The sequence below is a fragment of the Watersipora subatra genome, chromosome 1, assembly GCF_963576615.1.
Source record: "Watersipora subatra chromosome 1, tzWatSuba1.1, whole genome shotgun sequence".
NCBI classification, from domain to species: Eukaryota; Metazoa; Bryozoa; class Gymnolaemata; order Cheilostomatida; family Watersiporidae; genus Watersipora; species Watersipora subatra.
In genome coordinates this window covers 4163600-4179979 of record NC_088708.1, presented here as the reverse complement: position 1 = coordinate 4179979, position 16380 = coordinate 4163600, and the positions used below count along the sequence as shown (strand labels likewise).

Here is a 16380-nt window from a genome sequence, read left to right as displayed (position 1 = left end):
TTCTGTAGTTGGATAACAATTTATATAAAAAACCAGAAAGGTTGCAATAGAACATTGGCTCTTGTCACAGATCATAGGTCACAGATCATAGGTCACAGATCATAGGTCAAATGCGTCGTTTGGCGTGCCTTGGTAGGTGTGGATGAACTAGGTGGGGTTCAGATGTACTTGTTCGTTAAAGCTTTGAATATATTTGTTAAAAGCATTTTGACAGTAATAAACATATGGCTGTGGTAATATCGTATAGTCCTTGTGCCATTGAAAATAAAATTCTGTAGTTAGATAACAATTAATATAAAAAATCAGAAAGGTTGCAATAGAACAGTGGTTCTCATCACAGGTCATAGGTCAAATGTGTCGTTTGGGGTGCCTTGGTAGGTGTGGATGAACTGGGTGGGGTCCAGGTGGACTTGTTTGATTTTGATGCTCTTTCCATATCTACTCCTTCGCCATGAAGATCTTCTTTTACAGTTTCGCGAATGGTGGAAACATCCATATAACATCTGCTGGCTGACTGACTTTGGTAGCCTGTGTCACATACACTTGGCATGTGTAGTGAATGACTGATCATGTCTGTAGTGAGGTGAGCAGGGAAGTTGTCAATAGCAGGTCGTAGGTTAGTCGTGTCAACTAGAGGTGGAGACTTTGTCAGCATGTCCGCATCATCAGCAGTCATTAACGAAGGCTGGTTAATGCTCATGTTTTGTAAGAAGCTCTCGGCCTTGCACTTTGTCTCTACGTTGTCATCAGGCAAGCACATGTGTCCTACAAAAGGTCAATAACTCTAATCAAGAAGTGGGAGTCACAAAAAACTGCAATCGATTGCAATGGCTAACTAGGCGGGCCATAGACCCAGATGAAAATAGAAATTGCGACAACCACAGTAAAGTAATAAACAGTATAAACAGAGAATGGTGGATTAGAGCTTTTGCAATAAAATGGTAAATGTTTTTAGAGAGTTGTTTTGTTTGGCGATTTGTTTACTGATGTATGAGTAAATACACTGCTCTGAAAGGAAACTGCTCATTATGTTATGTCCGAGTGCTGTTACCTACCCGGTGAGTTGAGAGTGGGTATGTTGTGAATGTCAAAGTTGGATGATGATGACTTGCGCTCTACAAATATGGAATGATAGAACAACCTCGAGTCTCATGATGGTTATGGCATGAGCATAAAATATGCGCTATCATATAAAAAATTAGAGCTCATGCGTCAAACTATTTATACAATTGTCTGAGCATAACATACAGATCATGTAATCTTTAAGACAGTCCTAGTTTATACCCCTTGAAGGCCGATTCACACTATGTCGCCGTTTGTCAGCGTTCATCGTTGATTATGTAAACCGTGACTTGATAGCATCGACGGAGCATCGCGGACACGTCAGGAAAGTTTGCAGCTGTCAAACTTTCTGACACTTCGCCAAGCATCGACGACCGCCTTCCGAATGTGAACTATTTCGGTGATGCTAATTTGCGGTCGCGGATAGCGTGATTCATTCATATCCGTTCATGATAGTGGCTGCGAGACTAGTTTTTGATTCCTGCATGCAAAAACAAAGAGGTTTCTTCACAAAAATTTAAAAAGATAAATATCACTGAGTGTTTCCTGATGCAAATGTGGATGGGTTTGTGATAGTGTGAACATGGTTATAATCGACGATCACCGAAGTATAGTGGCATCAACCCCGAAATACGGCGATATAGTGTGAACCAGCCTTTAGCTGCATTCACACCAGCCGATTTGCAAACCAAAGTTTTTGTGGTGGACTTCCGAACGAATGACTGTTTCCTACGTTTCTTGTGAACGTTTGTAGCCAAGTTAACTGATTACTTTGGACTGATCAGCTCATCACTAATAATGGATAGATATGGGGGGGCCATTGCAATAATAATTGAACCTGAGCGATAATTCTGTTAATAGCACCCTTCAGTGGTGCTAGCGATGGAATTATTACTCACGAGTGAAGATATGACAAAAACATGGACGAATGTGAAGAGAAATATGGAGTTCACTTTAAATGCCAATATGTGACTAGCTGTGAAAGTGATTTCATTGGCTACTCAAATTGAAAATCAGACTAGAATCGGTCATCAATCAGGCACAGGACAGTAAAATTTCTCTCTGGACTAAATCGGTCTCGGGCTCATTTGCTTTGTTCACTAGCCTGTCTTGACAAGCTGTTGTTTTTGCGTAGTTGTCCCCTCGTCGAGCGGCGAGCAACAACAGCTTGTCACAAGACGTACTGCACCTGATGCATCAGCTGCACTTATAAGGAGTTGTTCTCTTCCGTCTACGCGGCTTGGCCGCGATGTTATGTCGGTCGCTCCATTGGTAATCATAACGGATTTCACGCAAAAATTTATATAGAAAAAAAAGATTACAACGTTTAACCAAAGACCAGTTTCTGTGATAAACTTTAGTAGAACTTAAGAATAAAATAAACTTAAAATAAAATCCATAAGAACAAATAAAACTGACTGAGCGCACAAATAACGACATGCTTAGTCGCTGTTGTTGCCTAAGTTCTCAATTTCTAATAAAGTTTACTGCAGAGAGGGGTCGCCAGTTAAACGTTCTTATCTTTATTTTTCTACATAAGTTTTTGCGTGAAATCCGTTATGATTACCAATGGAGCGACCGGAATAACATCGCAGCCAAGCCGCGTAGACGGAAGAGAACAACTCCTTATAAGTGCAGCTGATGCATCAGGTGCAGTACGTCTTGTGACAAGCTGTTGTTGCTCGCCGCTCAACGAGGGAACAACTACGCAAAAACAACAGCTTGTCAAGACAGGCTATTTGTTCACATGATGCGATTCTCAGTCTGGGAAAATCGGCCAGAGACTCGGACTGAAGTCGGCTGGTGTAAACGCAGCTTTACAAACACGAGAGATCATAGCAACTGTCCAATTGAGTAACCATCCTCAAGTAAACTACTTACCATGCAAGACTTCACATGGCGATGGAGAAGCAATAGGTGAAATATCAGGAGACAAATCTATGTCTACTCCCTGAGTTAATGAGCACCTCTTCGGATTTGTGTGAGTCGTGTCTGCCTTGTTAAAGACTGGACTTGAAGCGGACTACAAAAGCCCAGTGATAATGAGGAAAAGGAATTTGTTGCTGGTACACCGTGTTGCGATATACACCAAGCTGCGCATGAGTTAATCTAGTGGAGACAACTATAGGCTAAATTAGGTAGAGCATCATCAAAATGCCTTTTATCACTGCACTAAACATTACAGAGGCTTGTTAGAGATGGAGATTTTACTCCCTTGTTCAACCAAAAGAATGACCATAATTTTGCAAACATGATAGCCTCCATACATGTCAGGGGTGATGACTGTTGAGAGCGCAGAAACCGAGTTGAATGAGGGCACCTGTTCAAAATAGCGAAGTTTTACATCAACTGATTTACATTTATTGTATAGTCTATATTGGCAGCACTTTTATATTAAACTCAACATATCACTATTACTCATCAGGTTTATATTAAACACAACATACCGCTATTAATCATCAGGTTTATATTAAACACAACATATCACTATTACTCATCAGGTTTATATTAAACACAACATACCGCTATTAATCATCAGGTTTATATTAAACACAACATATCACTATTAATCATCAGGATTATATTAACCACAACATATCACTATTACTCATCAGGTTTATATTAACCACAACATACCGCTATTAATCATCAGGTTTATATTAACCACAACATATCACTATTAATCATCAGGTTTATATTAAACACAACATATCACTATTAATCATCAGGTTTATATTAAACTCAACATATCACTATTACTCATCAGGTTTATATTAAACACAACATACCGCTATTAATCATCAGGTTTATATTAAACACAACATATCACTATTAATCATCAGGTTTATATTAAACACAACATATCACTATTAATCGTCAGGTTTATATTAAGCACAGCATATCACTATTAATCATCAGGTTTATATTAAACACAACATATCACTATTACTCATCAGGTTTATATTAAACACAACATATCACTATTAATCATCAGGATTATATTAAACACAACATATCACTATTAATCATCAGGTTTATATTAAACACAACATATCACTATTAATCGTCAGGTTTATATTAAGCACAGCATATCACTATTAATCATCAGGTTTATATTAAACACAACATATCACTATTAATCATCAGGTTTATATTAAACACAGCATATCACTATTAATCATCAGGTTTATATTAAACACAGCATATCACTATTAATCATCAGGTTTATATTAAACACAACATATCACTATTAATCATCAGGTTTATATTAAACACAACATACCGCTATTAATTATCAGGTTTATATTAAACACAACATATCACTATTAATCATCAGGTTTATATTAAACACAACATAGTACTAGTAATAAACTCCATGATTGATATTTGATGGATACAGCAAGATGAGCATATGTATAGTGACAAGACAGAAATGCATGTAAAATACAAATTATCGAGAAATGGCAATCCTATGTTTAATGATAACTTTATTCTCTATGTAAGCTTATGTATAATAGCATAATGTATGAATACTTTGATAATTCTATTTTAAATTATGGCCTTGCGGTTGAAGCGCCTTGCTAGCGCAAATATGGATAATTATTCAGAGCATGCTCAAAGGTCCCATCAGGTCATGTTCAGATGAAACAATCTGTTAGCACTATGTTATTGAGCGGTTTGGTTGTTAATATAAAATCATTAATGTTTTGGTCACTTGAAGCATCTGTTTTCTTGTAACTGGCTAGAATGTACACGCTTATTAGGTCACAGCTTGATGATCTACTATGATCTATAATCTACTATGATCTCAACCAGCTATGATGGATATTGTACAATTGTGCTTTGCTTTTTCAATAAATTGACAGCATTCAGACCTTCCATATAACATAATCACGCGAAAATTGATAGCATGATTTATCAGTTATGCTATTGAATAAAGTTTAATCATTGCCGAGGCAGTTTAAGGACCTCCGCTTGCATCTCATTGATCTTTTCTAATAACATAATTTTTACAAAGAGTTTGTAAACTCCTAAAAAATGAAATGTTCTAGCGATGTGAGGACAAAGTTCATCGTTCAAGATCAATTCTCTAGCTGTTCCACTAAATGTTATCGGTACCCGCACGAATGTACAATTGAAATGTTCTAAACACACTGTTTTTAAACCATGGCGAAATACGCGTGTGCACTGATATTTCAAATTACTTGAAATTTGGTCAATTTACAAAAGAGGCCTTACTTGATAACATGATGTTAACGGATTGTGTTAACGGAACACGACCTAAACAGACCATTTATACAGATGAGATATTAGCAATGGTGACCTTGTTGGAGTATCCGCTATACTAATACTATAAACACTAAACAGATAGTCATCCTTTAATAGTTCAAGTTTAATGGCTAACAATACTCATGAATCAGATTGTTATGTCATTATTCTCACTTAAACCTTGAAAAGGTTAACTCAAGACTTATCATACCTTATTTCTTAGTTTGGCCGAGTGGTCGGAACATACCATAAACAAATCATAGTATCACATAGCACTCACGGCCTATTTAGAAGTTGACAAGGGCTTAAACCATAACTACCACATACAACTTTTATCGTTTTTCCTAGATAAATCAGACACGCTGATTCCGATTTCGTACTCAAAATAAAGATTGGTCCACTAACTTTTAGAGTAATTAAGACTTCTTTACAGCGTTTTAAGATCGGTCTCGAAAATAACATGATTGGCACAACAAGCTCCTCCCATAAATATGTGACGTACGCTAGCTTTTTAGGAACGGAAATTGGGAATGTTTATTCCGATTTAGAATAATAGAGATGGGTGTCTTAAAATCCATTATTATCTAAATTCAGCCTTCAAAATAATCTCAGTCTTTTCTGAAAGGTAGATAAGCTATTTAACATTGCATATTTAAAAATAAGCTCAAAAAAGCGCAATAACAACGGCAGCTTGTGATAAAATCGCACTTTTCTGAACTCATTTTTCTCTCGGCGTTCAGCCTATTAAGCCTTCTGTAACAAGCTAAGAGCGATTTTAAATAATTCATCTACCTTTCATAAAAGACAGATTATTTTACAGGCTGATTTCAGATAAGAATGGGTTTTGAGACATCCATATTTATCCAGGCCTGTATTACTGGTTGCAAGTTGGGGAGGCTAATGTTAGGCGACTACTTATGAACACCTGGGGATGTTGTGGGGGCGGTGTAAGCCCCCAACAGGTTTTTCTTATGTAGGGCCTCAGCCGGGCCTCTCGTGTGAAGTTTTAAAAAATTTTTATCGGAAAGTATCAACATTTTTCTATTTTTTGAATATCGTTTTGTTAAAAATTTGATTTGATTGAGATTTAGTGATGTGACTGACGAGATGTTTTTAAATTAAAATAGGCAAAACTTGACCACAGTTAAAACGCTCAGAAAAAAGACATCTTTTTCTTTTGAGCGTTTTAACAAAGATCAATTTTGCCGATTTTATTTTAAGTTCATACGGAGGTTTCCACGCTTTCGATGGGACATGGCCAAGCTGATGTTTGGTAAAACTTGATATTTTGCAAACCTTTATAAAGGTCTTTAACAAGAATATTCTGCCACTGATGATGATAATAATGATGCCCAAGAACTACTAAAAGTTGATGTTTGTCTCTATGGCTTCGAATAAAGTGATATTCTACAGCGATAAAAACCGTCTCCATAGCCCTTGGGCAAATAACTTTTCGAATAAATGATGTTGAGGTCGAGTTATATGAAGCAATTTATCATTGTGTGGAAACGGACCGAACAAATCCGTTCGAGTTAATCTTGTGTTTGAGATGAAATGTTACATTTTATCCGAGGGCGAGTTATCCGAGTCTGACTGTACTTCGCCGCGGAAAGTTCCTAAAAAGTTGGGACGACTCAGCCGACCAGCCGCCCCAAGGAATACGAGCCTGTATTTATTATTTTAAATCGGACTTAACAGCCCTAACTTCCGTTCCTAAAAAGCTAGGCTACATCACATATGTATGGGTGGAGCTTGTTCTGCCGATCGTGTTGTTTTCGAGATGGATATTGAAATACTCTGAAAAGCTTTCATGGCTTTGAAAGTTAGTGGACCAACCTTTATTTTGAGTACAAAGTCGGAACCAGCATGTCTGGTTTACCTAGAAAAGAAAACGATTAAAGTTGTACGTGGTAGTTATGGTTTGAAGGCAAAGTGGCTCTGTAGGGTAGAGGGAAAGTAAACGCTTGGTTCTTTCAATTAAAATAACAGAAATTTCTTAATAGAGATTTTCATATCAGGAGTGTATAACTTCTTATTTATCTTTTAACCAATAGTTTGTATTTTATTTAGAAAGCAAGCTACCACTCAACACCCGCATGCAATACCGCCTAGTTCGTGACCTCATAGTGAGTGTAAACTGGCCACATAGTGGCTTGAGACTCACCGCTTTCTAGCTCTACCTTAGACTACCTCTCAAGTTAAGATGAACTCAGCCGTAGTTTAAAAGATCTTAGATTTTAGTTACGTCTAAAGAATAGCATAAGCAAGTAACTGGACTGTTCACAAGCATTGCTGCCTATGAGAATGACAACTGACTAGCGCGGGTGAGAGTAGGAAGTCAGCAGCGAGAGCTGGATGATCCTTTTCAGGAGTTGAAGTGGCTGAGTCCAAGGAGTCTTCATCATTACCAAAGAGCTTGCGACGGAGGCTGGAGTTACTCAATAACTCTCCCTTGTTTACTTCTTCAAACTGCGATGCTGAGAGAACATAGTCTTCTACAAACAGTAAGCTAGTCTTGTCTACTGAATGCACGCAGTTTATTCAAATGTCAGGTAAACTAACAGGCATACTAGAAATTAGTCTTGTTTATTTACAGAACATTACACATTAGAATAACTCCAGAGGAGATACTCATCTATATATAACATAAATTCCAAAATAGGACAACTAGCATGTTTTGTTTGAGACAGGTCAAGCAAGGTCAACAAGGTCAACTCCTTATTATGGAGCTCTAGAATTATTTTAAAGCAGCTTTAGAAATACAAGTTACTCACTGAGCAGTTCTTGAACATCGAGGGAGGCAGGAAAATGGATTTCCGTCTGACAAGACACTGAATATAAAAAAACACATGTACACGTCAAAGCATTCGTAGGCAAACCACAGACTTTTCAGTTTTTTTATTCATTTAATAGCTGCTTGGAGTTGTTAAACCCTGGCAAAAAATGCAACAAGAGGTGTTGCAATGTCAGAGTGAAGCTTAGAAATTAGGACAAAGAGAATAAATACATAATTGAATTGTAACCACTGCTGAAGTGAGTTATGTCCCACATTACTTCTTATTCTCTATGCAGAAATGCTGAACACGAGATGACATTCCGGACGTCATACCACAAAATTGTATTATAATTTTTTCCATTCTGCAACACCTATTGGGCACATTCTGATCACTAGCTTAGATAGCTCAACTTCAACTTCCATTGAAAAGCCATAAAGAGATTCGGAGGCAGTTAGTAGCCCTCGCATCAATTTCATCATGCTGGGTGTTGCACCTTATCCTGAATTCTCAGACCAATTTTTCTATACAAACCGAATAACTGCAGGTGCGCATTATAAATAATGGTGAACCCGCTACCTCTCAATTTCACATTTTCTTATCAAATCAGCAATTCGCAAAACTACCACACGATAACAAACTGTTTCCCTAGAAGAAAATGCACGGTTTTTGTTCTAACTAAATACTGACCTGTGCAAGCTGGTCTCTGTTCTTCATCTATCTTTGCCAAATGATTAACACGCTTCTGTGAAAGAGGACATAGAGATGGAGACGGAGAAGCAGCTATTACAGGATTTTTCTTCCAAAACTCATTGCTCGCATCTTCTAATCGTCTCTCATACTTTCGATTTTGCCTATAGTTATTATTATAGTTATTATTATTATTATAGTTATTATTATTATTATAGTTATTGTAACATTTTCTTTACAGTCAGGATGATAGCGGGTAAAATAGATATCTAATATTATTAACTGAATTTTTATGTCCAAACAAGGAGTGGCTGTTTGTATAGACGAGTAAACTGCTTACAAATAGTAAACATTTAAACACATCCGTTATATTAATACTAAAAAATCCCAAAGCAGTAAAAAAAGCATTCACAACAAATAATTATTTTTTAAGATATTGATAGGCAATATTGACATGTGCTCATGAAATGATGCTAATCAAATGAAAAAGTTAAGTAAAGCAATACTTTTCCTGCTGATCCATTTTCTTCATTACATCTCCCAAGTCTGCAGGATTTAAAAGTGCCTTGTGTTCGATATCCCAATGAAATTGTTCCTAAAATACAATAATACATCTAATAAAGTATCAATAAATCGGAGCTGGCGACAAACTGTGTCTTTGCCACCATAGGGTTAACTCAAAACAATTTGGGACAAACCAAGATGCTAACAAGACATTCCTGGGGAAACAAGATTAGACACTTGTTGCATTTGAAACAACTTGGGCCTAAAATAAGGCAAATTTAGCAGTGTTCGGATAATTCGGACATACCTTGACCATTGCCGGTGAAGACCGAATCTGAAAAAGACCTGGAGTCATGATACTGTATTGCAAATGTTCAGCAGGGCATTCTAAAGGATGGATGTAGCCCGGAGAAGGTGTGCTCTGAAAACCAGCAGCCTCTTTTCTCTGAACAGATGTTGCAAATGGACTATGTAAATTTGTTTGACTAGAAGTGCTTGCAGCCAAACCCGCAGCCACTCTACTCTGATAGGATGGAGTAGTAGTATGTCTATCATCCGTGCGAGCCTTCTGACTGGAAGGAGTAGCTTGCCTGCCACCACTATGGGTTTGTTGATTCGAGCCCAACGTTTGCCGAGTGTCTGAATAAGCTTGCTGATTGTACGTACTCGATGAAGAACAGACACTGACAGGAGAACACAATAAGGCTTCCTTGGTTTGCTGACTTTCTGGATTCTGCATTTCCCTATCATAAAAATGAGCAGTGATCTAAACCTATTAATAAATTAGTGGTAGTAAACAGATGGGGAGAAGGAAAGTTTTTGAGCTATTTAGCAGATGTGGCTAGTTTTAGACCAGATATCATTCAGTTTACTTGCATTTTAGCTTTCAACTCTGGTCAAGTGGTAGCCAGTGAAGTTAGAAAAAACCAGAACAGAGCATGTCTACGTAACTTTTCAAGATAGTTGATAAATTGATATATATATATATATATATATATATATATATATATACATATATATATATATATGTGTGTGTGTGTGTAGATACTATATTTGTGCACACACTCTCTGAGAGCATCAAAAATGTATTTTATTATTGTAATAGACATAAATTAAATGTCAACCAAAATTGATAGCCTATAAACAGTCCTTTGCAATCAGCTTTTACCTACAATACTTGCAAACAATTCCATTTATATAAATTTACTATCAACTAGTGCATTCCTTTATGTCATGAAACTCAAAGAACTATATTTAGTAGAAAATTTGCATTTTATGTATTTTGTATTTGAAGATTTTCAATATTGGAAGACCACTTGTACATGAAAACTCAACTGAGTTTAAGAAACATCAAAAAAATATTAAAACCATCACAAATTATAGGCTGCACTACACGAGTAGCTTTAAAACGTTTATTTGAAGATACTTTAGACGAAATAAAAAAAATTAAAGCTCATAATTTGTAATTTGATTCAACGGACTGGGTTTGCTAGTCATGCAACAGTTCAAAACGAGATCATATGTAACACCTTGCAGTCTATCTAAGCACATTGCTATCAAATGGCACCCAGTGAAACGCGTTAGTTTGCTTATTACTGTATCAAAATAAAAATATGTATAAATCAGTGATGGCAAGACTGTCAAGCTTCTTGGATACCACATAATTAGCAATCATTATTTTTGTGCAGGTCTGTGGCTAAATTCATAAACAAATACGCAGCTACAAAACTTCCAACAAACTATAGTCAATAAACTCCTGAAACTAATGAAATACTTATAAATCGACGTAGATTGTTCAAGGAAAGGGTGGATCGGTTGCATCTATTATCTCTCAACATAGAGCTTTTGAATTATGATAAGGGGTGTGTTTATAATATTTATATAAGTATATACTCCGAACATAAAAAACGTAATGTTTTAAGCACTACAATATGAATACTCAATGTTGTTAACACAAACCGATAGACTAGCACTGTTACTACTAGGTTCATACATCACAAGTTTAAAAAAGTGGCTAAAAATGCCGCAAGTGTGAGCTCGTTGTCGTTTTGAGTTTGGGTTTTAGCACTCTAATTTAGAGGCCGTCGTTGAGGCGTGTTAATCAACACGAAAGTATGTACCTAAATTCTTACGCTAAGATAGGCGTGTTCTGTTTAAAGAACAATAGGGTAGTAGGCGGAGACAATGCTCCTGTTGAAGTACAAAACACGTGAAGTTGTGCTCGGAGACGAGCCAAACTGAAATAACCGTTACTAACTAGACCAGACCAACAACCATAACATTTCGTTCGATATTCATTACACCAGATTCATATCAAATTTTAAGCGCAATATCGGTAAGTTTACTCAGTTTGCATTTACTAAAACTGCTTTAAGATTTTATGTTTGTGTATTTTATACATGTGACTCCATGAAGGAGAGACAGAGACTTTGGAGGGAGCGAACGAACAAGTGCACTCGCTCAGGGCACCTAAACTTTCCTTTTAATGTAATACAGAAATCGAATAGTTTGCTATAAATATTTTTTTAGAATAACAAAAATGGTCATGCCACCGATTATCACACAGAACATTTAGTTCTGTTCTGCAAGAATTTCAATCAACTACAAGTAATGTTTTGCAATGAATACAAATAAAACATACTTTTCGTTACACTGATCTTCTGAAAATATTTAAAAGATATCACTTTTTGTAATCAAGATCAAATCATTTAACATAATAAAATAATGCAAGGCTAAAAAGTGTGTTAAAACTCTTGTCAGTTTGGAAAAGGAGCTACTGTTATATTCAAAGCAAGTGATTCTCTGGGATCACAATTGCCAATTTTTGCTTAGTATGTTTACATAAAATATATCTCGTGTAGATATTTTAAAGGGCATTTTTTATCTTAACTTGACTAATGTCAGAGCGCAAAATATCACTGATTACACAAAAATCTAAATAAAATTAGAAGACATGGAATATGGAGAGCAAAAACACAATTGCTCTTAGTTACCAAAATGGTATGAAAATATTTCTGGAATGCATAAATTTTTCATTTTTATTTTCGTAGTTTTTTGTCATTTGCCGAATTATGAATTGATACCATGGCAAGCACATACAACACATGCTCTTCTCTTTTTTGGTTCAATTTTATAAAGGAGAAACTGAAAGAATTTCTATTGTCGTTTGATAAGAAATAGCATTCTTCAAAATTTCAGCAACCTATCCATGGACTGATGATGCTCCCCTCCTGTAAATGCATTATCTGCTGATGCACTTTTATTATGTTCAAAAATGTTGTGGTACCATTGGTTTCAACTAATTGTATCAAATAGGTGCATCATTTTATATTATCTGTAAAATTATGCAGTGTAAATGTATCTGTGTATAGCTTGGTGTTTGCACCCTGTGAGTGATGATAACTGAAACTCCTATTGCCATGAGAGGGAAAGCAGGCAATTTTTCTTCAAATCGCATGCAGTAGAATTTCATCAATATTCAAAAATTTCACCCATAGCTTTAACTGGAGGCAACGAGCTCTGTATATGCAGAAGGTTTGATAGTATAACAAAGCTGACTAGTGGCCATTGTGACTATTGGCTGACAGTGGCCACTAGTGTCAACTGATATGAAATGTCTCTTTCATCATCAAGCCAAATGCATGGTGCTTCTGACAAGACATTTTTGGCAAGGTCTGTGCAGACGCAATGCATTCAACTGCCATAAAGTGGTAAAAGGCAGGCATTTGTGTTTACATTGGTGAGATTAACACTGGTCTAGAGACAATAGAAACACATGAAATAAATGAATAGCGCTATGCCTATCATTGAGGCATTATGCAGGGCATACAGTGCACTGCCCCTAATAACCTCCAACACTCCAATCACTGACTCTACAATCAGTTAACTGTATTTAGAACTTTTAAACGATTATACTAACGGTTTAAGAGGTTGCATTTCCTATTGAATAACAGGTTTCTTTATTTCAATGGCCGACTTGTAAGAACTGACTGCCCCAATATTTAATATTAGTTAGTCTAACTGGTCAGGCCCACTCACTCCTATTGAGTTGTTTTAGATTTAGTGTTATATAATCTAATATAAATACATTAAATTCGTATTATGTTTAAATAAGCGAAGATCGGTAGAGATTTTTAAGCAAGTCTGACTAAATATGTATGTAAATAACGTATGGTCATTGATGTGTCGTACATGCTCGGAGACTGTCTATTGTCAGAATACCAGGTTGCTGATGGGAATTGTATGCTATGGAGACAGCAGTTGACGATTCGATTGATAAGCCTACATCAAATGGACACCAGCAGAATGGCCTGGCCGCAACTGATCACGAACTAAATGGAAATGTTGTAAAGGGTGATCCAAATAGAGAAGTTGCCATTGAAATGACATCAGGTTAGTGTGGCAGCAAGTGCTGACTTTAATTAGCGGATCAGCTTAAAGTGATCAGTAGATTTTTGTATTTCCTGGTACTGCTGGCCAACACTCTTACCTGTGAGTCTCGTATCAAGTTGTGAATGCATGATGATTGGTTGATTTCTCAATATCACTAAATCAGTGATGATAATTCCTCTGTACTTTGCACCCGCTGTTTTAAGTACAAGTCTCCAAGCTATTTGCAAACATTGGTAAGCAGAATATTCAAACATTTGTTCAGCTCAAGGAAACTTTGTCTTTACTCCAAATAGGCCTACTCATCTCTGTCATGTTTCTGTCTTATGTCTTAGTGTTGATTCTAGCTTAGCTTATCAACTGTTGTTACACGAGATGCTCCGGTGTGTGCCTCTAAGTTTATCAAGTGAGAAGAACTAATTGACAGCCCAGTCTTGGCATACCATCCATCGCTCCATAATGGCCAGACTAAAAAGAATCATGAATGATTTATACCATGCATGGAGAAGAGTTAGCACGCCTTATTACTCTTCTCATTCACATTCTTAGTTGTAAGCACAAACTCATGGTCATTGGAAAAAACTTTGGAAAAATGACAAAATACAATTAGGGTAAACCAAAGTGCCACTCCTAATGTTCGCAATGAGAATAGTCCTCTCCCTGGCAATGTCTGGTCATTTACTAGACGTACTTGACATGTAATAAAACTAAAGGGGTTATGGGTGATTTTCACGGTCATTCTAGCCCAAGTAGGTGGGATGGTCATCTTTCTGGCTTGTGATGAGCAATAGATCCGGAGGCCAGCCACAATATTTGCTTCTTGTGTCTAACCTTTGTGCGTAGAAGCAAACCGTGGCATCTGATGCTTGATAGCGGCTGTTGAACGGAGCCTACTCGGCCTATTCCTCTGCACGATTAGTATTTATCAAGCCTTAGTAAAAGCATTGTGTGGACTAGTGATTATACAATCTATTGATTAGCTCTCTTGCTCAATATCTCAGCTAATGCAAGCAAACGAACAATCGCATGCTTTGTTTTTTAGAAAAATCACTCAATGGTGTGAAATTGAAAGAGAATGGCCACTCACCTGATTCTACTAAAGAATCGGATGACAAAAAGGAGGAGGAGAAAAAGGAGGAGCCTATGGTCAGCGTCGGTGAAGTGGTACGTATCCTTTCTGTCTACTAGTACCGTAGATTATGTTTTTGTATGATCTCCCTTCCTTCATATCACTTTGGTTTTGTTTTAGTTTCGGTATGCGACTGGTGTCGACCGGTTGCTGATGTTTATTGGCATAATCGGCGCAGTCGCTCATGGAGCCTCCTTGCCCTGCATGATCATCGTGTTCGGTGACATGCTTGACTCTTTCCTCAGCACTGGCGACGTCTGTGATGCCTGCGCTAATCTCACCTCGGCCATTGATGTCTTCAACACGAATAAATCAGAGAATTTATTTACTTGCGATATAATTCTCAGTCAGAAGAAAGCTGACACGATGATTGTACAGCAAGTATCATTTTCTCTTCCATATACAGATGTTGTGAGACAGCGGCTATAGTTAGAATGTCGCCTTTAATAACAGCCGTTTGCTGTTAAGTTTGCATATAAACTCGGTTTCCATTAGTTTGCTGTACCATTGATTGCTGAATTTTACAATAGTGAGCATTTTGGTAATCTATTGAAAGCTTTTAAAAGATTTATTAAAAATTTACTGAAAACTACAAACTTATCTATTATAATATGCCTAAGTATAGACATACAATTTAACTGCAACAATAAGATTTGAATGATAAATTCTTCCGCGTATCACAAAAACTGAACGATTAAGAGTTGGAAAGAGACAGTGTAATGTTTAAACTATCGAATACAGTAAAAATATCAGCTATAAGTTGTCAGTATGATTATTTTCATGTCATAATTAAAACTCTGACAAACCTCTTTGGTAGGTTTTAATTTTTCATCTCAAGGCAAATTTGTCTCAGTGATTTTTTTATTGTGGTAGAGTTTTTAACAAAAACCTCTGAGAAAAAGTTAGCATACTAAACTATTATTTTGAAGTAGCGAGAGACATGTCTGTATCAACACCCTAACTGACCACCGGAGTAGTCTGGTTTACTTTGTAGGGTGAAGTAGCAGTAGTTGACACTAGTGAGCTCCATTGACAATTTCATGTGTATTCTCTGAAATTGTCAATGTGTACAATTTCATGTGTACCTCTCTGAAATTGTCAATATGTACAATTTCATGTGTACCTCTCTGAAATTGTCAATGTGTACAGTTTCATGTGTGCCTCTCTGAAGTTGTCAATGTGTACAATTTCATGTGTACCTCTCTAAAATTGTCAATGTGTATAATTTCATGTGTACCTCTCTGAAATTGTCAATATGTACAATTTCATGTGTACCTCTCTGAAATTGTCAATGTGTACAGTTTCATGTGTGCCTCTCTGAAGTTGTTAATGTGTACAATTTCATGTGTACCTCTCTAAAATTGTCAATGTGTACAATTTCATGTGTGCCTCTCTGAAGTTGTCAATGTGTGCAGTTTCATGTGAACCTCTCTGATATTGTCGATGTGTACAATTTCATGTGTACAATTTCATGTGTGCCTCTCTGAAATTGTCAATGTGTACAACTTCATGTGTACCTCTCTGAAATTGTCATTGTGTATAATTTCATGTGTACCTCTCTGA

At 36.6% G+C, this 16380-nt stretch overlaps 1 protein-coding gene across 1 annotated transcript; it reads right to left on the bottom strand.

Moving 5' to 3' along the window:
- Window positions 1–327: 327 nt before the first annotated feature.
- Window positions 328–10038, bottom strand: LOC137385757 (uncharacterized). The gene is made up of 8 exons (XM_068072297.1): window positions 9607–10038; window positions 9302–9390; window positions 8796–8959; window positions 8106–8162; window positions 7648–7826; window positions 2944–3085; window positions 1056–1115; window positions 328–765 (listed from the first exon to the last, which is right to left on the bottom strand). Exons 1-8 carry the CDS (start codon window positions 10036–10038, stop codon window positions 335–337), a joined length of 1554 nt encoding a protein of 517 aa, XP_067928398.1. The 3' UTR covers window positions 328–334.
- Window positions 10039–16380: the final 6342 nt, after the last annotated feature.